General features: G+C 38.1%; 1 protein-coding gene across 1 annotated transcript in view; it reads right to left on the minus strand.

Annotated features, from left to right (window-relative positions):
- The window catches only part of SLC4A10 (solute carrier family 4 member 10), a 236428-nt gene extending 209734 nt beyond the window's left edge, over positions 1-26694 (minus strand). Inside the window, exon 1 of the mRNA XM_052663982.1 lies at positions 26614-26694. Within this exon, the coding sequence (XP_052519942.1) occupies positions 26614-26694 (81 nt within the window). The remainder of the gene's footprint in view (positions 1-26613) is intronic.
- Between the last annotated feature and the right edge of the window lie 448 nt (positions 26695-27142).

The following is a 27142-nucleotide window of genomic DNA, read 5'->3' on the forward strand; positions in this document are numbered from 1 at the left end:
CAAAAGTTTCACAAACTAGCATTTATTCTTACTACAAACAATGCACTCTGATATTTTCTGTTCAAGGGTATACTACTTCATTCAGAAGTCCTAGTCACTACCCATTACATTTATGTAAGGACTGAAAAATGGCTTGTGACCTGCAATTTGAAAACCATTGGTATAGACTATGACCCTGGGACAGACTAACTCATTCACACAGAAATTTCTTCTAAAATTGTTTATAAATATCACCAGCTTTAAGAGTATGCAAAAAACACCTTTTTCTGATTTACCATGGCTCTTGAGCACAGTCATCAGTGAAATAAACCTTTCTGGTTTTACAAGCCAAAATCTAACAGCAATCTTCTGGGCAGGAAAATTGAAACTTTTTCATGTCCTTCTGATAATTCTCATCTCACTTGAAAATGGATTAATAGAGGAGAAAGCAGTTCATTTTCAGTTCAGAACTTTTTCTTCCTTATAACTATTTACCATATTTTTTAAAAAGTAACCACTTTTTCTGCCTTTTAAAAAAATATCATACATTTGGATATTATGGTGACCTATGTATTCTCCACCAATACTTACAGATCCACTTTCCACTCTTACCATGCTCTGTTTCCTTACAGACTGCATTACTAGGATCCCTTGACTTTTAGCTTCCTATAATGACAGAGCACTATAGAGTGAGATCAGAGAAACATAGCCCCTGTTGGACCATAGTTTGGCAACGACTGTGATCCTTTATCAAAGAAAAAAGCTCTTGTCATGTGACTTATACAGCTATAGATCTCACTGGTTTGCATTAACTACTTCTTGCTCCTTTATGCCTAGGAGTAGTAACAGTTTCAGATGTTACACATTTCTAGAATTTGATTAAGGATTACCCTTTATCCGGCCTACACTTTAAAAAAAAAATTTATTGGAGTATAGTTAGTTTACAATGCTGTATTAGTTTTGGGCATACAGCAAAGTGAATCAGTTATACATATATGCAGTCTATTTAGATTCTTTTCCTATATCAGTTCAGTTCAGTCATTCATCCATCTCTGACTCTTTGTGACCCCATGAACCGCAGCAGGCCAGGCCTCCCTGTCCATCACCACCTCCCGGAGTCCACCCAAACCCATGTCCATTTAGTCGGTGATGCCATCCAACAATCTCATCCTCTATCGTCCCCTTCTCCTCCTGCCCTCAATCTTTCCCAGCATCAGGGTCTTTTCCAATGAATCAGCTCTTCGAATCAGGTGGCCAAAGGATTGGAGTTTCAGCTTCAACATCAGTCCTTCCAATGAACACCCAGGACTGGTCTACCTTAGGATGGACTGGTTGGATCTCCCTGCAGTCCAAGAGACTCTCAAGAATCTTCTCCAACACCACACTCAGCTTTCTTTATAGTCCAACTCTCACATCCATACCTGACCACTGGAAAAACTATAGGTCTGACTAGATGGACCTTTGTTGACAAAGTAATGTCTCTGCTTTTTAATATGCTGTCTAGGTTGGTCATAATTTTCCTTTCAAGGAGTAAGTGTCTTTTAATTTCATGGCTGCAATCACTATCTGCAGTGATTTTGGAGCCCAGAAAAATAAAGTCTGACACTGTTTCCACTGTTTCCCCATCTGTTTCCCATGAAGTGATGGGACCAGATGCCATGATCTTCGTTTTCTGAATGTTGAGCTTTAAGCCAACTTTTTCACTCTTCTCTTTCACTTTCATCAAGAGGCTCTTTAGTTCTTCCTCACTTTCTGCCATAAGGGTAGTGTCATCTGCATATCTGAGGTTATTGATATTTCTCCCGGCAGTCTTGATTCCAGCTTGTGCTTCTTCCAGTCTAGAGTTTCTCATGATGTACTCTGCATAGAAGTTAAATAAGCAGGGTGACAATATACAGCCTTGACGCACTCCTTTTCTTATTTGGAACCAGTCTGTTGTTCCATGTTCAGTTCTAACTGTTGCTTCCTGACCTGCATACAGATTTCTCAAGAGGCAGGTCAGGCGCTCTGGTATTCCCATCTGTTTCAGAATTTTCCACAGTTTATTGTGATCCACACAGTCAAAGGCTTTGGCATAGTCGATAAAGCAGAAATAGATGATTTTCTGGAGCTCTCTTGCTTTTTCGATGATCCAATGGATGTTGGTAATTTGATCTCTGGTTCCTCTGCCTTTTCTAAAACCAGCTTGAATATCTGGAAGTCCACGATTCACGTATTGCTGAAGCCTGGCTCAGAGAATTTTAAGCATCACTTTACTAGCGTGTGAGATGAGTGCAATTGTGTGGTAGTTCGAGCATTCTTTGGCATTGCCTGTTTTGGGGATTGGAATGAAAACTGACCTTTTCCAGTCCTGTGGCCACTGCTGAGTTTTCCAAATTTGCTGGCATACTGAGTGCAGCACTTTCACAGCATCATCTTTCAGGATTTGAAATAGCTCAACTGGAATTCCATCACCTCCACTAGCTTTGTTCATAGTGATGCTTCCTAAGGCCCACTTGACTTCACATTCCAGGATGTCTGGCTCTAGGTGAGTGATCACACCACTGTGGTTATCTGGGTCATGAAGATCTTTTTTGTACAGTTCTTCTGGGTATTCTTGCCACCTCTTCTTAATATCTTCTGCTTCTGTTAGGTCCATACCATTTCTGTCCTTTATTGAACCCGTCTTTGCATAAAATGTTCCCTTGATAACTCTAATTTTTTTGAAGAGATCTCTAGTCTTTCCCATTCTGTTGTTTTCCTCTATTTCTTTGCATGGAGCATTGAAGAAGGCTTTCTTATCTCTTCTTGCTGTTCTTTGGAACTCTGCATTCAGATGCTTATATCTTTCCTTTTCTCCTTTGCTTTTCACTTCTCTTCTTTTCACAGCTATTTGTAAGGCCTCCTCAGACAGCCATTTTGCTTTTTTGGATTTCTTTTCCTTGGGGATGGTCTTGATCCCTGTCTCCTGTACAATGTCACGAACCTCTGTTCATAGTTCATCAGGCACTCTATCTATCAGATCTAGTCCCTAAATCTATTTCTCACTTCCACTGTATAATCAGAAGGGATTTGATTTAGGTCATACCTGAATGGTCTAGTGGTTTTCTCCACTTTCTTCAATTTCAGTCTGAATTTGGCAACAAGCAGTTCATGATCTGAGCCACAGTCAGATCCCAGTCTTGTTTTCGCTGACTGTATAGAGCTTCTCCATCTTTGGCTGCAAAGAATATAATCTATCTGATTTCAGTGTCAACCATCTGGTGACGTCCATGTGTAGAGTCTTCTCTTGTGTTGTTAGAAGAGGGTGTTTGCCAAGACCAGTGCTTTTCCCATATAGGTCATTACAGAGAACTGAGTAGAGTTCCCTGTGCTATACAGTAGGTCTTTAATAATTATCTATTTTATATATAGCAGTATATATATTTCATCCAAATCAGTCCTTTCATTAAATTTTTTTCTCACACTTTTTGAGTGACAATCTCTCTTGCTATGACTCTGACTCACATTTCACATTTGTTTTAATGATTAAATACTATGACATGAAGTTTTGTAGAGATGAACATATAATCAAAATGGCTACCTACCTAGAGAACTTTGACTATAAAATATCTGTCAGAAACACTGTCTAATATTCAACTAGGTATATTTGTTTATTTTTGCTTTTATTTCTCTTGTCTTTGGAGACAGATCAAAAAAATATATATATTGCTACCATTTATGTTATAGAGTGTTCTGCCTATGTTCTCTTCTAGGAGTTTTATGGTTTCAAATCCTAGATTTAGGTCTTATCTATTTTAAGTTTGTTTTTCTATATGCTGTGTGGGAATGTTCTAATCTCATTCTTTTATATGAACCTGTCCAGGGTTCCCAGCATTTCTTATTGAACAGATTGTCTTTTCTCCAATTGTTTTTTGCCTCCTTTGTAATAGTCTATTAATAATTGATCAGTCAATGGCTTTAGTTCTGAGCTTTCTATTCTGTTCCATTGATCTACGTGTTGTTTTTGTGTCAGTACCATGCTGCTTTTATTTCTGAAGTTTTGTGGCATAGCCTGAAGTCAAGATGCACATTTCCAGTTTTATTCTTTTTTCTCAAGTTTGCTTTACCAGCATTATTTACACTAGCTAAGATATGGAAGCAACTCAAGTGTCCATCAACAGATGAATGGATAAAGATCATGGGGTATGTATATACAATGAAATATTATTCAGCCATTAAAAAAATGAAATTCTGCCAGTTGTAACACCACGCATGGACCTACAGTATACTATACTTAGTGAAATAAATCAGAGAAGTACAAATACTACGTTTCATTTATATGTGGAATCTAGAAAATAAAGCAAATGAATGTATAGAACAAAACAGAAACAGACTCACACACACAGAAAACAAAGTAGTGGTTACCATTGGGAGAAGGAAGGAGGAGAGGCAAGATAGGGGTATGGAATTAATAAGATGCGAACTACTGTGTGGATCACAATAAACTGTGGAAAATTCTTAAAGAGATGGGACTATCAGACTATCTGACCCGCCTCTTGAGAAACCTGTATGCAGGTCAGGAAGCAACAGTTAGAACTGGACATGGAACAACAGACTGGTTCCAAATAGGAAAAGGAGTACGTCAAGGCTGTATATTGTCACCCCATTTATTTAAATTATATGCAGAGTACACCATGAGAAACACTGGGCTGGAGGAAGCACAAGCTTGAATCAAGATTGCTGGGAGAAATATCAATAACCTCAGATATGTAGATAACACCACCTTTATGGTAGAAAGTGAAGAAGAACTAAAGACCCTCTTGATGAAAGTGAAAGAGGAGAGTGAAAAAGTTGGCTTAAAGCTCAACATTCAAAAAACTAAGATCATGGAATCCAGTCCCATCACTTCATGGCAAATAGATGGGGAAACAGTGGAAACAGTGTCAGACTTTATTTTTCTGGGCTCCAAAATCACTGCAGATAGTGATTGCAGCCATGAAATTAAAAGATGCTTACTCCTTGGAAGGAAAGTTATGACCAACCTAGACAGCATATTAAAAAGCAGAAACATTACTTTGCCAACAAAGGTCTGTCTAGCCAAGGCTATGGTTTTTCCAGTGGTCATGTATGGATGTGACAGTTGGACTATGAAGAAAGCTGAGTGTGGAAGAATTGATGCTTTTGAACTGTGGTGTTGGAGAAGACTCTTGAGAGTCCCTTGGACTGCAAGGAGATCCAACCAGTCCATCCTAAAGGAGATCAGTCCTGGGTGTTCATTGGGAGGACTGATGTTGAAGCTGAAACTCCAATTCTTTGGCCACCTGATGCAAAAAGCTGACTGATTGGAAAAGACCCTGATGCTGGGAAAGATTGAGGGCAGGAGGAGAAGGGGATGACAGGGGATGAGCTGGTTGGATGGCATCACTGACTCGATAGACATGAGTTTTGGTGAACTCCGGGAGTTGGTGATGGATAGCGAGGCCTGGCCTGCTGCGGTTCATGGGGTCACAAAGAGTCGGACATGACTGAGCGACTGAACTGAACTGAACTATGTATAAAATCGATAAGCAACAAAGATATATTATACAGCACAGGACAATGTAGCCACTATTTTGTAATAACTTTAAAAGAAGTATAATCTGTAACAATATTGAATCACTATTCTGTACACCTGAAACTAATATGACATTGTAAAGCAACTATATTTGAATAAAAAACACATATCACCTAAATAAATAATCACATCTGTCTTTTTACAAATATACAATCTTTTTGTATACAAACAATCTGTAACAATAGCATACAATTCAAAAAATGTTATGATTAACAAAAATACTTTTAAACAATTAACCTAATCTAATGAAGATTAGAGGAAAAAATAGTAGGGAGGAGACTGAATCACCAAACAACTGTCAGTAGCATAAATAACTCAGGAATGCTTAATTTATTAAATAAATCAAAAATAAGTGATAGAATGAACTTCTGGATGTGCAAAAGGGAATAAAAAGAGTAACTAATCAAATATAAGTATTAAACACTTGCAAAGAAGTAATATGTGTACATATTTCTAGCCATGAGGCTCTACACAGAAATTACCTTTTAATTTAGTTTACAGGGTTTCTTTCAACCTATGGATTAATATCTTGGTTAATATTAATGAAACATTTTCCAGTATTGATTTAAGAATTAGAATGGCAACCCGCTCCAGTGTTCTTGCCTGGAGAATCCCAGGGACGGTGGAGCCTGACGAGCTGCCGTCTATGGCGTCGCACAGAGTCGGACACGACTGAAGCGACTTAGCAGCAGCAGCAGTAGCAGGAACATACAGACACATGTATTTTATAAACATGACCTGAGAGCTCATTTCACTTCACAAATGTTAAAACATGTTTTCTATAACTTTAACGTGTCACAAACTACATTATTATCATACTTTGCTTTAATAATGGTTGCTACTGTTTCAATGAAAACCTGCAGAATTTTAATTTCTTGCTTTTCTTATCCATCTCATTACTTTTTATTTTAAATTGTGAAAATATAAAAAGTGAAAATTAACACTGAATTCAATGTTACTATTCATCATATGTGTCCATATTTACTCTGGAGAGGTCCTTTTTTTTTTTTTCATTTTTCCATGTGAGCTAAAGCATTATACAAATTGAAAAAGGTTAATTGTTTAACCTCTAATTATATTATGCTGTATTACACAGTGCAATATATGAGAAAGCATTAGCTCAGAGATTAACATTTCATAAGAGTTCAATAAATACTAGCTGAACTGAAATCTAAGCATATACCAGGCTTGAGTTTCACTTAGTATATTATATTTCAATAAAATAAATGAAACCATATATTTTTACTGGCATATTATTTTGAAATTAGGTATTTAAATCTTGTGTCTACTTTAAAATATAGACTATACCATTTCATGGTAATATAAATTCAATCCATCTAATTTATACACTGTACCACCTGAATTATATGAAATATATTTATTTATTCTAAAGTAGCACAAGAAATCTTTCTCCTCTCAGTGTTTTTTAATAAAAAGGCAATAAGTCCACTTCTAAAGTGTCTAATTGGGGAGGTGGCAATTAGGTTTCATTTGCTTATGCAAAGTAAATGTGTTATTTCATCTTTACACATACAAGAAAAAATAGAACTGAGACTAAGTATTGGAGAGTAAAACCCTCTGTCATAGGAATAGGGATAAGAAGGCATAAACTAATCACTCATCATGTAGAAATTTAAGATTTTTCTCTCTTTTACTTGGAAAACTTCACCCATGCAAATTTTAAAGACCTATTAGAGACTGTAGAGTTATGACAGGGAAATGAAGTAGTCCAGAGTCAGGCTCGAAATACTGAAAGGTTAAAATGTTGAGAAGCTTAGTGATGAAAATCTTGCAAAGCTAAGCTATCTCTGGCTCAGGATTACCTTCATCACAACCTATAAAATTGTATTTATTACCATCACTGTGATTCAAAGAATACTATCTCTCCTGTTAGGCCTCCTAGGGGGCCTTACATCTGATGGTTTAAGGATAAAAAGTGTATGAGACATTAAGAACAATTTCAATTAGTCAAAAATATTCTAATGGGCAATCATTCTTTATAATTCTCTGTCTTGTTTGCCCATGTGATCCTCCAGATTCGTTTGCTTGTTTTGAATTCTCAACTCCTGCCTTGTCACTGAGTCCTCTTACATCCTCATTTCTCCAGATTAACCCAACTTTGTACCCAGAAAAACGATGCTAACTGCTGCTAAATTTCCTGCTGCTGCTTCATGCTGTCTTTACTCTCTTCATATTCAGTTCAGTTCAGTTCAGTCGCTCAGTCGTGTCCGCCTCTTTGCGACTCCACGAATAGCAGCACGCCAGGCCTCCCCGTCCCTCACCAACTCCCGGAGTTCACTCAAACTCACGTCCATCAATCGAGTCGGTGATGCCATCCAGCCATCTCATCCTCTGTTGTCGCCTTCTCCTCCTGCCCCCAATCCCTCCCAGCATCACAGTCCTTTCCAATGAGTCAACTCTTCCCATGAGGTGGCCAAAGTACTGGAGCTTCAGCTTCAGCATCATTCCTTCCAAAGAAATCCCAGGGCTGATCTCCTTCAGAATGGACTGGTTGGATCTCCTTGCAGTCCAAGGGACTCTCAAGAGTCTTCTCCAACACCACAGCTCAAAAGCATCAATTCTTCAGCGCTCAGCTTTCTTCACAGTCCAACTCTCACATCCATACAAGACTGCTGGAAAAACCATAGCCTTGACTAGACGGACTTTAGTCGGCAAAGTAATATCTCTGCTTTTCAGTATGCTATCTAGGTTGGTCATAACTTTTCTTCCAAGAAGTAAGCATCTTTTAATTTCATGGCTGCAATCACCATCTGCAGTGATTTTAGAGCCCAGAAAAATAAATTCTGACACTGTTTCCACTGCTTCCCCATCTATTTCCCATGAAGTGATGGGACCAGATGCCATGATCTTCGTTTTCTGAATGTTGAGCTTTAAGCCAACTTTTTCACTCTCCTCTTTTACTTTCATCAAGAGGCTTTTTAGTTCCTCTTCACTTTCTGCCATAAGGGTGGTGTCATCTGCATATCTGAGGTGATTGATATTTCTCCCAGCAATCTTGATTCCAGCTTGTGCTTCTTCCAGCCCAGCGTTTCTCATGATGTTCTCTGCATAGAAGTTAAATAAACAGGGTGACAATATACAGCCTTGACGCACTCCTTTTCCTATTTGGAACCAGTCTGTTTGTCCATGTCCAGTTCTAACTGCTGCTTCCTGACCTGCATATAGGTTTCTCAAGAGGCAGGTCAAGTGGTCTGGTATTCCTATCTCTTTCAGAATTTTCCACAGTTTATTACTTGCATATAAAATGCCTTACATATATACACACACACACACATATATAATATTCTTGAAATTTAAAATTCCATGAATGGGTAAAACAGTGGGCTGGAGAGACAATTAAGAAATTGGGGAAAATATCTGAAAAAATTATACAGAATGTATCACAGAAAAACATTGTGAAAAATAAGAAGTAGATATTTTTTAAATGAGGGATAATATGATAAAGTCTAACATACACTTGGAGTTCTAGAAAATGAGAATAGAGAAAATGAAGTACTGTTTGTAAACTGAAAGTGAAGTCGCTCGGTCGTGTCCGACTCTTTGCAACCCTGTGGGCTGTAGCCCACCAGGCTCCTCCATCCATGGGATTCTCCAGGCAAGAATACTGGAGCGGGTTGCCATTTCCTCCTCCAACTGTTTGAAAATAGGTCAAAATCTTCCAAAATTGATAGAAGACATGAATCCTCAGATTCAGGAATCACAATGAATTACAAACAGAATAATTAAAAGACAATTCACACATACACATATCACATGGAACTGCAGAATGACACATTTGTAAAGTAGCAAGGAAAAAAAAAGATTACCTACAAAGGAATAACAAACTAATAAAAATAGAAGCCAGAAGACAGTAAAATAATATATTCAGGATACTAAGAAAAAAATCATTACTCTAGAAGTAAATATTTAGTTAAGCTAACATTCAAGAAACATACTTTAGACAAATAGAAATTAAGAGAATTTATCACTAAGGCACCCTTTCTAAAGGAACTTAAGTACATACATCAGGAGGAAATAAAACTGCCCCAGAAAGAATGTCTGAGATGCAAGAAAGAACCCTGAGCCAAGAAAATGAAGGATATAAAGAAAAAAAATTAAAATAAGATAAACATTACTTTCAGGAATGTTAGGACATACATATATATCTTTTGAGTTAGTGCTTTCATTTTCTTTGGATAAATACCCAGATGTGGAACTGCTGGGACATTTGGTAGTTCTAATTTTGTAAGAGTCTCCATAGTGGTTTCCCCAATTTACATTTCCACCAACAGTACATAGGGATTCCCTTTCTCCACATCCTCTCCAACACTTGCCATTTGTTGGCTTTTTGATAACAGCCATTTTAACAGGTATGAAGTGATATCTTACGTGGTTTTCATTTGCATTTCCCTGATAATTAGTGAGCAACTTTTTATGTACCTGTTGGGTGTCCACACATTTTCTGTGGAAAAAAAAAAATGTCTATTCCAGTGCTCTGCCCACTTTTTAATCCAATCCTTTTTGCTACTGAGTTGTGTGAGTTCTCTACATATTTATCCCTTATCAGATATATGATTTGCATTCAGTAGGTTGCCTGATTTTTTTGTTGATAGCTTCCTTTACAGCTTTTTAATTTGATGTAGTTCTACTTGTTTACTTTTTCTTTAGTTACCTTTGTTTTTCATATCAAATTAAAAAAAAATTCACTGGTCTCTATCTTTTATGTTAGAAGTTCTCCTCAGAGGTCTTGCTTTCTTTGCTTTCATGCTCATACGTACAAGGATGAAATCAAAAAGTGAATTTGGAAGCCCTGTGTATTTGGATAGGACTTGTCAGCTTTCAGCATATTGTACAGTGATTTGCTTTGGTTGTTTCTTGGGGGAACCTGATGTCAATATGTCTGGGACATTCGTCCTGAGCTTGTTGAGTCCCCTTGTATCTTTTATTATCCTGCCTGGCAGATGAAGGCCTGGCTGTCAACTTTCTAGGAGCAAAATGGAGGAGAGTTGGGATCACAGTATTCTTACTGAAGTTGTTTTTAATATGTGTTTTACGAATTGATCTGTTCCTGGGCTTTTCACTCCAAAGAGATTCTATTTTACCCCCTCCATAGAATAAAACTTCAGTTGATTAATGGAGTGGCATTGGAATATTTGCCGGTTGATTGAAGTGAAGGAGGAAGATGATCCAGAAATATAACTGAATTTCAATGCACTACACTAGCAGCTTGATTCTCTTTCAGAGGTATCTGGTCCTGTTCAGGATATTTCAATATATATTGGGCTGTTTCTCAGCTTTTGCCACTGCCAGTTAACAATTCTGTTTTCTCTGTTAGCCACATCATTTGGCATTTTCCTCCTGTTTTTCGACTGACAAAATATGCCACTGTTTTCTTTTTCCTCTCCCATTCTCCACACCTTAATATAGTTTTAGCCTAGAAAAAAGGTTAAAAATACCATTACTTCTTTTCTTCATGGGATTTTGGGAGAAAGGAAAACTAGCTGTGGGTATTCTACTTTGTAGTTTTACAAAAAGTCTCCTGATTTTCCTTTATCTTTGCTATTCTTTCAGAAAATATCTACCAGGGTAATATTATCTTCTTAAAATTATTCTATTATTAATGTTTATTAAGCTACTATTATAGTTCATTGTAACTATTATCAAATTTTCTAATCTCTAATTCACAGCACAAAAACCCCTCAATAAATTTATACTCACTATTCTTAAACTTACATCACATAATCCACCTATTAAGTTAATATTTACTAATAATTTAACATATGCCAGTTATCATACAAGCAGTGGGAATCAGTTCAGCTCAGTTCAGTTCAGTCACTCAGTCATGTCCAACTATTTGCGACCCCCATGGATTACTGTACGACAGACCTCCCTGTTCATTACCAACTCGCCCAGTTTAATCAAACTCATGCCCATTGAGTTAATACTTCCGCACTCACCTTTCTTTATAGTCCAACTCTCACATCCATACATGACTACTGGAAAAACCATAGTCTTGACTAAACAGACATTCGCTGGCTTTTTAATATGCTGTCTAGGTTGTTCATAAATTTTCTTCCAAGGAGCAAGCATCTTTTAATTTTATGGCTTCAGTCACCATTTGCAGTGATTTTGGAGCCCCCCCCCAAAATAGAGTCTGTCACTGTTTCCCCATCTATTTGCCACAAAGTGATGGGACCAGATGCCATGACCGTAGTTTTCTGAATGCTGAATTTTAAGCCAACTTTTTCACTCTCTTTTTTCATCTTCATCAAGAGGCTGTTTAGTTCTTCGCTTTCTGCCATAAGGGTGGTGTCATCTGCGTATCTGAGGTTATTGATGTTTATTCCTTCAATCTTGATTCCAACTTGTGCTCATCCAGCCCAGCATTTCTCATGATGTACTCTGCATATAAGCAGGGTGACAATATACAGCCTTGATGTACTCCTTTCCCGATTTGTAACCAGTCCATTGTTCCATCTCCATCTAACTGCTGCTTCTTGACCTGCATACAGATTTCACAGGATGCAGGTCAGGTGGTCTGGTATTCCCATCTCTTGAAGAATTTTCCAGTTTGTTGTGATCCACACAGTCAAAGGCTTTTGCATAGTCAATAAAGCAGAAGTAGATGTTTTTCTGGAACTCTCTTGCTTTTTCCATGATCCAGCGGATGTTAGCAATTTGATCCCTGGTTCCTCTACCTTTTCTGAATCCAGCTTGAACATCTGGAAGTTCACAGTTCACATACTGTTGAAGCCTGGTTTGGAGAATTTTGAGGATTATTTTGCTAGCATGTAAGACGAGCACATTTGTGTGGTAGTCTGAGCATTCTTTGGCATTGCCTTTCTTTGGGATTGGAATGAAAACTGACCTTTTTCAGTCCTGTGGCCACTGCTGAGTTTTCCAAATTTGCTAGCATATTGATTGAAGCACTTTCACAGCATCATCTTTCAGGATTTGAAATAGCTCAACTGGAATTCCATCACCTCCACTAGCTTTGTTCACAGTGATGCTTCCTAAGGCCCACTTGACTTCACATTCCAGGATCTGTGGCTCTAGGTGAGTAATCACACCACCATGATTATCTGGGTAGTGAAGATCTTTTTTGTATAGTTCTTCTGTGTATTCTTGCCACCTCTTCTTAATATTTTCTGCTTCTGTTAGGTCCATATCATTTCTGTTCTTTATTGAGCCCATCTTTGCATGAAAAATATTCTCTTGGTATCTCTAATTTTTTTGAAGAGATCTCTAGTCTTTGAAGCCCCAGCAAGATGGTAGGAGAGGTGAAATGACATTTAGAATCAAACCCCATACCCCCAAGAGATGCTCAGAGGGCTCAAACATACCTTGTATACACCAGGACCCAGAGACCCCACAGAGACTGAGACAGAACAGTGTTTGAGTGTTTCCTGAGGAGGTATGGGTCAACAGTGGACTGCTGCAGGGGCAGCAGCTCTGGGTGCAATAAATCTGGGTATGGTATAAGCCCTCTTGAAGGAGGTTGCCATTAATCCCACCATAGAGCTGTGAGCTTCCCTGGTAGCTCAGATGGAAAAGCATATTCCTACAATGCAGGAGACCTGGGTTCGATCCCTGGGTCAGGAATATCCCCTGGAGAAGGAAATGGCAACCCAGTTCAGTGTTCTTGCCTGGAGAATTCCATGGACTGAGGAGCCTGGTAGGCTACAGTCCATGGGGTTGCAAAGAGTTGGACATGACTGAGCGCCTTCACTCACTCACTCACTCACTCACTCACTCAGAGCTGTGAGAACTTACACAGGACTGGGGAAACAGACTCGTGGGGAGCACAAACAAAACGTTGTGTGCACCAGGACCCACGAGAAAGGAGCTGTGACCCCACAAGAGACTGACCCAGACTAGCCCATGAGGGTCCGGGAGTCTCTGGTGGAGGCAAGGGTCAGGGCTGGCCTGCTGCAGGGTTGGGGGCACTGAGTGTAGCAGTGCATGCATGGGACCTTTTGAAGGAGGCGCCATTATCTTCATTACCTCCACCATAATTTGGCTTCAGGTCACATAAAAGGGAGGGAACACAGCCCCGCCCATCAACAGAAAATTGGATTAAAGATTTACTGAGTATGGCCCAGTAAATTGAGAAAACTAAGATCATGGCATCTGGTCCCATCACTTCATGGGAAATAGATGGGGAAACAGCAGAAACAGTGTCAGACTTTATTTTGGGGGATTCCAAAATCACTGCAAATGCTGACTGCAGCCATGAAATTAAAAGATGCTTACACTTTGAAGAAAAGTTATGACCAACCTAGATAGCATATTCAAAAGCAGAGACATCACTTTGTCAACAGAGGTCTGTATAATCAGGTCTATGGTTTTTCCAGTAGTCATGTATGGATGTGAGGATTGGACTATAAAGACAGCTGAGCACCAAAGAATTGATGCTTTTGAACTGTGGTGTTGGAGAAGACTCTTGGGAGTCCCTTGGACTGCAAAGAAATCCAACCAGTCCATCCTAAAGGAAATCAGTCCTGAATATTCATTGGAAGGACTGATGTTGAAGCTGTAACTCCAATAATTTGGCCACCTGATGGGAAGGACTGACATTTGGAAAAACCCTGATGCTGGGAAAGATTGAAGGCAGGAAGAGAAGGGGACAACAGAGGATGAGATGGTTGGATGGCATCACCGACTCAATGGACATGAGTTTGAGTAAACTGCGGGAGTTGGTGATGGATAGGGAGGCCTGGGGTACTGTAGTACATGGGGTCACAAAGAGTCGAACATGACTGAGTGACTGAACTGAACTGAACTGAACTGAGCATGGCCCCGCCCATCAGAACAAGATCCAGTTTCCCCCTCAGTCGGTCTCTCCCATAAGGAAGCTTCCATAAGCCTCTTATCCTTCTCCATCCAAGGGCAGACAGACTGAAAACCACAATCATCGAAAACTAACCAATCTGATCACAGCCTTGTCTAACTCAATGAAACTATGATCCATTGTGTGTAGGGCCACGCAAGATTGACAGGTCATGATGGAGAGTTCTAACAAAACGTGGTCCACTGGAGAAGGGAATGGCAAACCACTTCAGTATTCTTGCCTTGAGAACCCCATGAACAGTATGAAAAGACAAAAAGATAGGACACTGAAAAATGAACTCACCAGGTCGGTAGGTGCCCAATATGCTACTGGAGATCAGTGGAGAAATAACTCCAGAAAGAAGAGATGGAGCCAAAGCGAAAACAACACCCATTTGTGGATGTGACTGGTGATAGAAGCAAGGTTCGATGCTGTAAAGAGCAATATTACATAGGAACCTGGAATGTTAGGTCCAGGAATCAAGGCAAATTGGAAGTGGTCAAACAGGAGATGGCAAGAGTGAAAATCAACATTTTAGGAATTAGCGAACTAAAATTGACTTAAATGGGTGAATTTAACGCAGATGACCATTATGCCTACTACTGTGGTCAAGAATCCCTTAGAAGAAATGCAGTAGCCATCATAGTCAACAAAAGAGTCCAAAATGCAGTACATGCATGCAACCTCAAAAATGAGAGAGTGATCTCTGTTCATTTCCAAAGCAAGCCATTCAATATAACAGTAATCCAAATCTATGCCCCGCCCAGTAATGCTGAAGAAGCTGAAGTTGAACAGTTCTATGAAGACCTATAACACTATCTAGTACTAACACCAAAAAAGATGTCCTTTTCATTAGAGGGGACTGGAATGCAAAAGTAGGAAGTCAAGAAACACCAGGAGTAACAGGCAAATTTGGTCTTGGAGTACAGAATGAAGCAGGGCAAAGGCCAATAGAGTTTTGCCAAGAGAACGCACTGGTCATAGCAAACACCCTCTTCCAACAACACAAGAGAAGACTCTACACATGGACATCACCAGATGGTCAATACCAAAGTCAGACTGATTATATTATTTGCAGCCAAAGATGGAGAAGCTTTATACAGTCAGCAAAAACAAGACTGGGAGCTGATTGTGGCTCAGATCATGAACTCCTTATTGCCAAATTCAGACTTAAATTGAAGAAAGTAGGGAAAACCACCAGACCATTCAGGTATGACCTAAATCAAATCCCTTATGATTATACAAGGGAAGTGACAAATAGATTCAAGGGATTAGATCTGATAGAGTGCCTCAAGAACTATGGATGGAGGTTCGTGACATTGTATAGGAGGCAGTATCAAGACCATCCCCAAGAAAAAGAAATGCAAAAAGGAGAAATGGCTGTCTGAGGAGGCCTTACAAATAGCTGAGAAAAGAAGAGAAGCAAAACACAATGGAGAAAAGGAAAGATATACCCATTTGAATGCAGAGTTCCAAAGAACAGCAAGGAGAGATAAGAAAGCCTTCCTCAGTGAACAGTGCAGAGATAGGAAATAGAATATGGGAAAGACTTACACACCTCAGTGAATATAAATTCCTAATGGTGTCCAAAGTGACCTAGACTATATGTTTACACCAACATTTCATACTAATTACCCATTTGGATATTCAACAAAAATTTATTAAGTAGTTATGGTGTGCCAGGAACAACATTAGTGCTGGTGTGAAAAAGTAAAACACATCTGGCTTTTGAAACAGCTCACAGTCAAGACAGGAAAATCAACGGCTTCAATACAGCATGTATTGGGCTTCATTTAAGGTAAATAGCTAAAAAATCCATAAGAACCCATGTAAAAAACATCTAATTCACTCTGAAGAGATGAAGGAATGTTTCAAAAGGAGGCAGTGCTTAATATAAATAAATCTTGAGACATAAGAAATAGTTAACCAGGTAAAAACAAGTGCAATGAGGGACTAAAGACATTATAGGCAAAGAGAACAGCATTTTAAAATGTTTGAGAGAGCCTGTCTCTAACTTGTAGAATTTAGAGTGAGTTTAACTAAAAATGGCTAAGTTTAAATGTCACTTCCTCATTCCTCGAAAAATTAAAAATAGAACAACCATATGATCTAGCAGTACCACTTCTGGGTATGTATTCGAAGGTAATGAAATAACTGTCTCAAAGAGGTATCTGCACTTCCATGTTCACTGCCACACTACTGACAATATCCAAAATATGGGAACAATCTAAGTGTATATCAATAAATGAATGAATGGAGTAAATGCAACGGAATATCATTTAGCCATGAGAAAGAAGGCAAGCTTGCCATTTGCAGTGAAATGGATAAAGCTTGAGGGCACTATGCGAAGTGAAATAAGTCACAGAGGGGAAGATAAGTATTGCATGTTCTCACTTATCTGAACTCCAAAAATTATGAAAGTAATGGGGAGCCTTAGAATGAATTTAAGGAGGGAAATATCTGTTTCTGGTTTCCATCTTAGGAAGAATACTCTGGCAGCTGATTGGTGAGTAGGCTGCTTTGGAGATGAGCAATGGGAAGAAAAAGAAATATCAATTAAGAAATGACTACAACAGTCCAGGTGAGAAATGAATGTGAATTTACACTGAGGTCAAGACAATGGGGAATGGAAAGAAAAGGTAAATTTTAGACTCCTTAGGAGAAACACTCTACATTACTTGGTGAGTAATTGGACCTATGGTTGGGATTAAAAAGTTGAGAATTATTATTAGGTCATTATGCTAGGAAAAACAAAGAGGTCTTGAAGATTAAATAGTAAGTTTTGCTTAGGATATACCAAGTTTGAGATATTGATAAGATAAATGAGCAGAGATGCTATGTCTGGAACACTAGACAGAGGTTAAGGTGCAAATTTAAGGTACAGAATTGCAATTCATCACCATGTAAAGCAGCAGTTCTCAATTTTGGCTGCCCATCAGATTCACTTGGAAAGTTTATTGCAAATATAAAAACATGAGTTATAAATCCATATTATTTAATACTTCTGAAATAAGCCTAGAGTATCAATATTTTTTAAAAGCTAGACATTTTATTTTGATGCATAATGACAATTAAGAATCACTGGTGGGTAATTTAAGTCATGAGTACAGATTAGAATTAAGGATTTCAAACACACATTGTCCAATTAGGGGAGATCTAGAAGAAATTATCAGAAAGATTATGATAATAATAACTATAATTTATTGAGTACCTATGGTAGAAACTGTGCTAAAGACTTTACACACGTTATTTGCAGTAAAAAAGAGATCAAAGAGTGGGTCATATGAAACTTATCACCCTTCTTCCATGAAGTCTTCCACAGCACTTTCAGTTTACCTTGATGTCTCTCGTCTCAATTTGGCATTTACAACATATGAACTTGTACATGGCTATTTAAAATATAATTTGAATGTACATAGCTCTAAGCCATATATATAACACAGTAGTTAAGAACAAGAGCTCAGTTAGACCTCCTGGTTTGAACCCCACATCATCCTATCTTTTGTAGGCAATTTTGATCTTAGACAAGCTATTATATATAATATGTGTGTATGTATGTATATATGGGTGTTATTGGGTGGCTCAGATGGTAAAAGCATCTGCTTGCAATGCAGGAGACCCAGGTTCAATCCGCGGGTTGGGAAGATCCCTGGAGAAGGGAATGGCAACCCACTCCAGTATTCTTGCCTGGAGAATTCCATGGACAGGGGAGTCTGGCAGGCTACAGTTCATGGGGTCGCAAAGGTCGGACATGACTGAGCAACTAACACTATACATACATATGTACTAAATATGTGTATTTATGTATGCATATTATATATATAACATTATATATGATACTTTACACGTACAAAAATGTAAATTCCTTCCCAGGTGAATCTAGTGGTAAAGACTCTGCCTGCCAATGCAGGAGATGCAAGAGATAGGGGTTCGCTCGCTGGATCAGGAAGATCCTGGAGGAGGGAATGGCAACCCGCTCCAGTATTCTTGCCTGGAAAATTCCATGGACAGAGGAGCCTGGCGGGCTACAGTCCCTGAGGTTGCAAACAGTTGGACACAACTGAGCACACACACCCCCAAATTCCTTCAGGTGATGATTTATTTTATATCTTGTTTATCTTTTGTAGCTTTCTCCTCAACTTTACCTAGTTCAGTGGGGACTAATTTTAATAAGCAATATTTATTAAGCTAGGCACTGTTTCAAGTAATTTACTTATACTAATTCATTAATTTGATTGATTTTCATTACAAGCCTAGAGATTAGCACATTAGTATCCTCATTTTATGGATGACAGTACTGAGGAAGAGAGAGATTAGATAACATTACTAAAGTAAACTATGTCTGTAAATGGAGAATATAGGATCTAAACAAACAGATCCAGCTCCATAGCTCTGGCTCTTAACTACTGTGCTACACTGCCTCCCTCCACACTATACAATAGACTCAACAAATTATTACGAGTTTGAATAAAATTTTGACCAAAAAAAGGATTGGTGAGAAATAGATAATATATATTTATATGCAGCATATTTTGCATTGCAATATTTCATGAACCAAGTTCTGTTGCCTTTTATAAAGAGAAATTTAATCAAAGATTATTCAATTGTCTTTTTAACTTATTTATATTCCTATATTATCATTTTCTAAAAGACTTGGGATAAGGAAAGGATCATTTCAGTCAATGTCTTTTATCTGTTTTTTAAGCAGGGCTTTCCGGCGGTTCAATGGTAAAGAATCCACCTGCCAATGCAGGAGATGCAGGAGACATGAGTTTGATCCCTGGATCAAGAAGATCCTCTGGAGGAGGAAATGGCAAACCACTCCAGTATTCTTGCCTGGAAAATCCCATGGACAGAGGAGCTTGGCAGGCTATATAGTCCATGGAGTCGCAGAGTTGCACACAACTGAATGACTGAGCATGCAAGCAAGGTAAAAAGTGTTTGAATGTTTAGAAGCTTTTTTAAAAAACCTAAAATCCAATATTCTCCAAAGTTTCTCCCACAAATGGACCTATGGTTCTAAAATAAGTATTGAAAATTTGCTGGGCCAATACCACTACCATATGTATAGCTATTTCCCAAGGCAACATGAAGTCACAGGATTAATAAGAACAACTTCATAGAAACGTCTAGAAAATTAGGTTTTTCAAATAATGCAGTATTCTACAGAAAGAAACCTTGTATTCTCAATTACATGGGTCTGCTATTGCTCTAAATAAAGGGCCAGAAAAGCAACAGTGTCTGGTTTCATTTTTACTTACACTGTGGAATTCCATGTTTACTTCTGACATCGTTTATATGGATGATGTACTAAATAAGAGTATTCAATTCCAATTTTTTCAATTCCCATGCACAAATGCTATCCTCCTGATAACAAAAGTCACATCTCAGATGTCACACCTAAGGGAGATCTGCTACTAACCTCACACAATACTAAATAAGTTCTGGTGTATGGAATAGAAAATTTATAGATGATATTAAATGTATTAGCAATTACACTTACTTTATCATTGCTATATTAGCAATAAGCAGAGCTTAAATATCCCTGTAACTTCCATGATTATCAGTAGCAATTTCTCCTTCCAATTTTTCCTAAGACAAAGTCTTTATTAGCCAAATATTCACCATAGTGACATGCATATTCATTGTATTAAAATGATCCTTCTAGATTGTCCTTGGTCTAGGAAATGTCTAAAATAAAGCCAAAGCTAAAGCTGATTACTTAACAATAAAATGGAGTTTACATCAGGGACAAGCAGGAGGTCTCTTAGGGTCTGAAATCTAGGACTCCTGAGTGGTTGTGGACAGACCGAGAAATGCTCTCACGTGCAACTCTGATAGAGAATTTGATTAAAATCCTTCATTTTGCTTCTACCCCCTACCTTGTCTACTAACTACTAAATCTACTCAGGAATTTAATTTTCATTTTCAAAGTCTCAGGAGGGTTAGAGCTCTGAATATGACTGCAAAATATAGTGCTGTTTTTTTATCTTTTATTTTATTTTCTCCCCAAAATAATTAGTTCAGTACACAAATGTTTTCAGTTTAGAAATTCATAATATAACACTCAAGATTCTACATTATCTGGTCCCAACAAATCTTTCCTTTGATAATCTGAGTTACCCGACTGGGCTATATAGACCAAAATGAACCATTGCATACTACTCAAACATATTATTTGCTTTCTGTCTCCCAACTTTTGCTCATGTCATTTCCTCTACCCAAAATGGCCTTTTTCCTGTCTTGGCCAGTCTTCAAGGTCTACCTCATATGCCCCTTGACATACTTCCCCAACTCCTCATCTAGCTTTTCTTTCTCTCTCCTCACTTAGCTTGAAATATTCTGCCAGCTGAACTCAGCAGAATGATTTATGCCTCTTTCATCTCATTTTTGAGCCTCTACGGCACTCACTACTTTTCACATTCTGTTATAGTCATTTGTATTTAGTGTTTACAATTCACTATCTATGATTTCCTGAAGGCAAGGACCTATTGGTCTTTATATCCTTGCCCTGTACTGCGCTTACTGCAATACTACAGGGTTTTGCATGTTTGGCTTATTGTTTGCTTTAACAAATTGCATTGTGCTGAAATTTGATCAGTAATTTGATCGACCTTGTGTTCGAGGGAAATAGCTGCACACTGAGAAAATTGCTCAAGAGAACAGAAGTAAAATGCAAAAATGTCACAAAATATAACACAAGATTACTTAAGATTTAGATTTAGGTTTCATCTAAGCACCAAATTACACACTTGTACTTAGGAGTTTGACAATTTTTAAGCACATTGATGTCTTTACATTAAATAAGCATCAGTAATTCAAAATATTATACTCTATCAAACAGGAACTTGAACTGCTGTATTCATATATAGTATTGTATTTATATTTCAATTTAGTCTTTCATCTAGAATATAAATTTTCATTAACAAATAAAATTACTAAAACAAGCTGTGTATAAATTTGAGTGAAGAGTCTTCATCAAGGATATTTTTTACGATTTAAAAAATAACTCAGGTCATTAAACCTAAGCTCTATAACTTCTCTATTATTTAAACCTTGATTTTTACTCCTTAATTTTAATCTCTAACTAGTACTTTAAAAAAGACCTGATATTGCTGTTAAGCTTTCCCAAAGACTCAGTAATCTACTGTTATGAAGTGTTTTTAGCTGAATTTCTTACTTGATAAGAAGAATGAGGGTGAGAGGTCAAAATTAAACTCACAATGACCGTTACCAATAGCTCATCCAAGCTCTAAGAATGTATATAACAATGTCTGCCACTAAGTAACATTGGCAGTAGTGTGCTTAGTATATTTCAGAACTCTTAAGGTGCTTTACATGCCTTAACTCATTTGACCTTCACAATTCTTTGACACAGACACCATTACTACGTCTGTATCACACTGAGGAAACTGAAAGCCAGAAAGGTTAAGTAACTTGCCCACAATCATACAGCTGGTAAGTGGTATAGCTAAGACTTGAATCTAGTGATCATGGATGGCAGTCTGGATGCTTAACTACCATACCATACAAACCAGGAGAACTTGTAAATAATTTTCTATTGCTTTAATTCAAGAAAATAAGCATTACTGGGCAGCATGCAACAGCCTGGGATTCCAGAGAAATAAGGTTTTTGGATCTTCTCTACCCACCTCCCTTCATGGCAAATAGATGGGGAAACAATGGAATCAGTGAGATATTTTATTTTCTTGGGCCCAAAAATCACTGCAGATGGTGACTGTAGCCATGAAATTAAAAGATGCCTGCTCCCTGGAAGGAAAGCTAAAACAAGCCTAGAGAGCATATTAAAAAGCAGAGAAGTTACTTTGCCAACAAAGGTCCATATAGTCAAAGGTATGATTTTTCCAATAGTCATGTATAGATGTGAGATCTAGACCATAAAGAAGGCTGAGCACCGAAGAACTGATGCTTTTGAACTGTGGTGCTGGAGGAGACTCTTGAGAGTCCCTTGGACTGCAAGGAGATCCAACCAGTCCATCCTAAAGGAGATCAGTCCTGAATATTCATTGGAAGGACTGATGCTAAAACTCCAATACTTTGGCCACCTGATGAGAACTGACTCATTGGAAAAGACCCTGATGCTGGGAAAGATTGAAGGCAGGAGGAGAAGGGGACGACAGAGGATGAGATGGTTGGATGGCATCACCAACCAGATGGACATGAGCGAGCTCCAGGAGATGGTGAAGGACAGGAAAGCCTGGCATGCTGCAGCCCATGGGGATGAAAAGAGTCAGACACAACTGAGCAACTGAACAACAACCCACCTCCATGCTGCTTTCAGCCAGCACACTGGTATGAAAGAGAACAGAGTTGTGCATGTATGTCCAACAGCGAGATGGTTAAGGTCTACTTCCCTACTAGTTCCTACCAGTGCCCTTCCTCAGTCAGTTCAGTTCAGTCACTCAGTCATGTCTGACTCTTTGCAACCCCATGATTGCAGCACGCCAGGCCTCCCTAACCATCACCAACTGCCAGAGATCACTCAAACTCTTGTTCATCGAGTCAGTGACGTCATCCAACCATCTCATCCTCTGTCGTCCCCTTCTCCTCCTGCCCCCAATCCTTCCCAGCATCAGAGTCTTTTCCAGTGAGTCAACTCTTCACATCAGGTGGCCAAAATATTGGAGTTTCAGCTTTAGCATCAGTCCTTCCAAAGAACACCCAGGGCTAATCTCCTTTAGGATGGACTGGTTGGATCTCCTTGCAGTCCAAGGGACTCTCAAGAGTCTTCTCCAACACCATAGTTCAAAAGCATCAATCCTTTGGTGCTCAGCTTTCTTTATAGCTCAACTCTCACATCCATACATGACCACTGGAAAAACCATAGCCTTGACTAGACAGACCTTTGTTGGCAGAGCCTAAGATAAATCCTATCCTCCCCAATTTATTCAACAGACTCCCTAAATGACCCTGACCTGCTGCTGCTGCCGCTGCTAAGTCGCTTCGGTCGTGTCCGACTCTGTGTGACCCCATAGATGGCAGCCCATCAGGCTTCCCCGTCCCTGGGATTCTCCAGGCAAGAACACTGGAGTGGGTTGCCATTTCCTTCTCCAATGCCGGAAAGTGAAAAGTGAAAATGAAGTTGCTCAGTCGTGTCTGACTCAGCGACCCCATGGACTGCAGCCTACCAGGCTCCTCCGTCCATGGGATTTTCTAGGCAAGAGTGGGTTACCTAGCATCAAACAGTCCAAAACTTGCTACTCCTTACTTCCAAAACTTAATCCCTATGAAATCAAAATCCCCTTCCATAATAACCTATATAGCTCAGTTGGTAAAGAATCTGCCTGCAATGCAGGAGACCTGAGTTCAATTCCTGGGTCAGGAAGATCCCCTGGAGAAGGAAATGGCAACCAACTCCAGTATTCTTGCCTAGAGAATCCCCATGGACAGAAGAGCCTGTCAGGCTACAGTACATGGGGTCGCAAGAGTCAGACACAACTTAAGTGACTAAACCACCCCCAAAGTGGAATTATAGAAAATTGGTCACATCCCTGTTTTGAAATGATTGTTGGGGTCCCTGCTTCTGCATGCTGCCAATATTTTTGCTCTCAAATTGAAAACTATGGCTTATAAAACATACAAGGCTGAAACTCCAATACTTTGGCCACCACATGCGAAGAGTTGACTCACTGGAAAAGACCCTGATGCTGGGAGGGATTGGGGGCAGGAGGAGAAGGAGATGACAGAGGATGAGATGGCTGGATGGCATCACTGACTCGATGCACATGACTTTGGGCGAACTCCGGGAGTTGGTGATGGACAGAGAGGCCTGGTGTGCTGCGATTCATGGGGTCGCAAAGAGTAGGACATGACTGAGCGACTGAACTGAACTGAACTGAATTTTATTAACAGTTTATAATGCCCTAATAAAAATAATTTTATGTATCATAGAAGTTAATGCAGTTATCAAAATTATATAATGCTTGATTTTATAGTTTGATCCAATCTTTAATGTCTCTAACATCAAGAGATTTACATGAGGAAAAAAGAATTATATGTAACTCATCCTAAGGTTCACCAATTAATAAATTAGAACTGATAGTAGCATACCACTTTTGAAAAGTCAATTCAAAATGTGAGCATAATTCATTATGTACATTTTCTCATAATCTTGGAAGCAGGAAACAACTCTTTCTTTTCCGTATTCCTCTCAACACCAAATACAATGTTGTACAAATGATCAGCTTTCACATAATGCTCACTGAATTGAACAATTACCCAAATAGTTGTTTATAGACAGCTTACCTTTAGAAATCTTTACAATGTATAATGAAATGCATGTATAAAATGGTACCAATAAAGACAACCTTTACAAAAAGAAGATGACCAATTATTACTGAGCAGATTTACAATCAATTTCACCATTCAAAAGGTCAAGATCATCTTGCTGCACAGGAAAAAGATTGACATTATATTAAATGTCTCTGACATTCTAACCAATATTTACTTTTTAATGTTATATATTCTGACATACCAACAGAGAAACACTTTTCTCCACCTTGTAAAAGAAATGAGACTAAGACTGTAATTTTTTCACCTTATAGAATTATTGAGATATCTTCATTTAAGTGTCACTGAAGAAAGTAACTAAAAATCTTTATGGTTTGGTTCTTTTGAAAGGTCACAAACACAGTGAAAAATCTAGCAGAATGCTGTGAAACCAATACTTAGAGGAATCCCAAAGCAATGCCAAGAAACAGAATGTACTCATAGTGACTAATACATGCAAATACTGGAAATAAATTCTAACAGATTAAACAGGTTTTGTAGCAACTAAAAGGTATATTCAAATCATTCCAAAACTAATAAAGCTTAAGAATATGGCAAACTTCCCTGCTAATAAGAATCTAAGCAGGCTAAGTAGTCTGAATAACATATAAAAAATAATAGTCAATATCAGTAGGTATAAATTTTAGTGTGCTTTTAATTAAAAAGGAGAAACTGACCCCTTAACTGAATCAAATCACATTTAGTCTTTGATAAGTATATTCATATTTAATACAACATTTTACCTTGATGGGGCATTAAATCCTAATCAAACTATGGAATCATGAAGACAAAACTATCTTCTGAGAAATGCTGCAACATGTTCTCTGTTTTTGTTCATTTAATATGGGATGCCTTGGCAAGTATCTGCCAGGTCCCCTAATCCTGAGGCAGAAGTATGTGTAATACAAAAAAAAAAAAAAAATTCCTTCAAAACTTGAATGTCAAACAGAATCAAGGCTTCTTATCCAAGCATGTAACCCTGAGGATATGCTATAAAAAACCAAAGTTAAATGCATTATAACATGATAGGTGAAAATGGTTTAAAATAAATAGCAGAGTTTCAGAATAAAATGGATATATAAATCCACATTCTTTGATGTGATGATTTTCTATTCTTTGTAGTTAACATGTTTAATATAATTAAGTCTTTCATTTTGAAAATGAAAGCAATCAAAAGTAGAATATCTCTGGGTCAAAAATCTTAAACAAGCTTATACGGCACCCGATTTCTTTGTAAAAAAAAAAAAAAAAAACAAAACAAAGAATAAAACAGATTTATTATCTGCTTTAGTCTATAAGCAGTGCCTTAGCAGATCTGCATTAAGAGAACCAAAGCATCATTATGTCAATAAATCTGAAAAATAATTAAAAAGCTATGCCTTTTAAAACAATTTAGATACTGAAAGATAATTTCAAGAAAATAGCTCAGATGCTGATAAAGATAATTCTACTCATCACAGTTGGGTTGCTGTGTGGTTGCACAGTACAGTAGCAGTAACATCTATTTCTCTGCTTAAGAAATCCCAGATAAAAAAATTTAATATGTCACTATATATAAGCAGCTAGCTATGGTGTATACTTATCAGTATGAAAGATTTATGCTATTTTTATCATTTAAAATAAAAGCTGCAATTTGACTGTATTCAGGTTTAATCTGGAAAAATCTGTAGAGCCCAAAACCTTGCCCTTAATTACATACAAAGGATCTCTTTCTTTACTTCCCACATCCCCATAAAAAGCTAAAGTAAACACAAACTTAAACACACACATATTTCTAAAATTCATATTGTTTATCTGGCATCTATTACTATAAATATTACTTGTTCAAATATCCTAGGGAGAATCTAATAATAAACAATTACATTGATTATTCTAAATGAGCTAGAAAAAGCAATAACTCTACGGTCTAACAGCATCATTATAATTCATGAGGTCATACCTGATGACTTAGAGATTGAAAAGACTCACAGGTTCCAGACTGCATGACCTTTCTATTTCCAGAGATCCCTAAAGATTGCATTTCCTGTCTTACAAAAGATAATCACAGCCACCTCTATGTCTCAGCATCTTCAGGGCTAGTGAAGAAAACATCAAACAGCAGATCTGTCCATCAGTATCTGTTTAAGTCATCATGAAAATATCAGATCTCATATGCTGTTTATCATCTCCCCTTTGCAGTTATAAACACTGCGTATTAGGGAGGATGACACAGTTGTATGTGCTGAAGCTGCTAATGCTGTCTGAAAACAGTAAGCTTACTGCTTAGAGCAATTCTGCATCATCCAAACAGAGAATGAGTCACGTCTTTCAGGTTTCCCACTTTTGATACTATAAAGATTTCACGTGCCTGGGAAAGTTTGAATTTTTTGTCATTTCTTTACAAATAAGCAATGTTCTATTTAATTACCTGTCCAATGCATCTGTTGCCATGTTAAAACATTAGTTCTTAATTATTGTGCATTTTCTCC

This window comes from Budorcas taxicolor, chromosome 2, assembly GCF_023091745.1.
Source record: "Budorcas taxicolor isolate Tak-1 chromosome 2, Takin1.1, whole genome shotgun sequence".
In the NCBI taxonomy this organism is placed as follows: Eukaryota; Metazoa; Chordata; class Mammalia; order Artiodactyla; family Bovidae; genus Budorcas; species Budorcas taxicolor.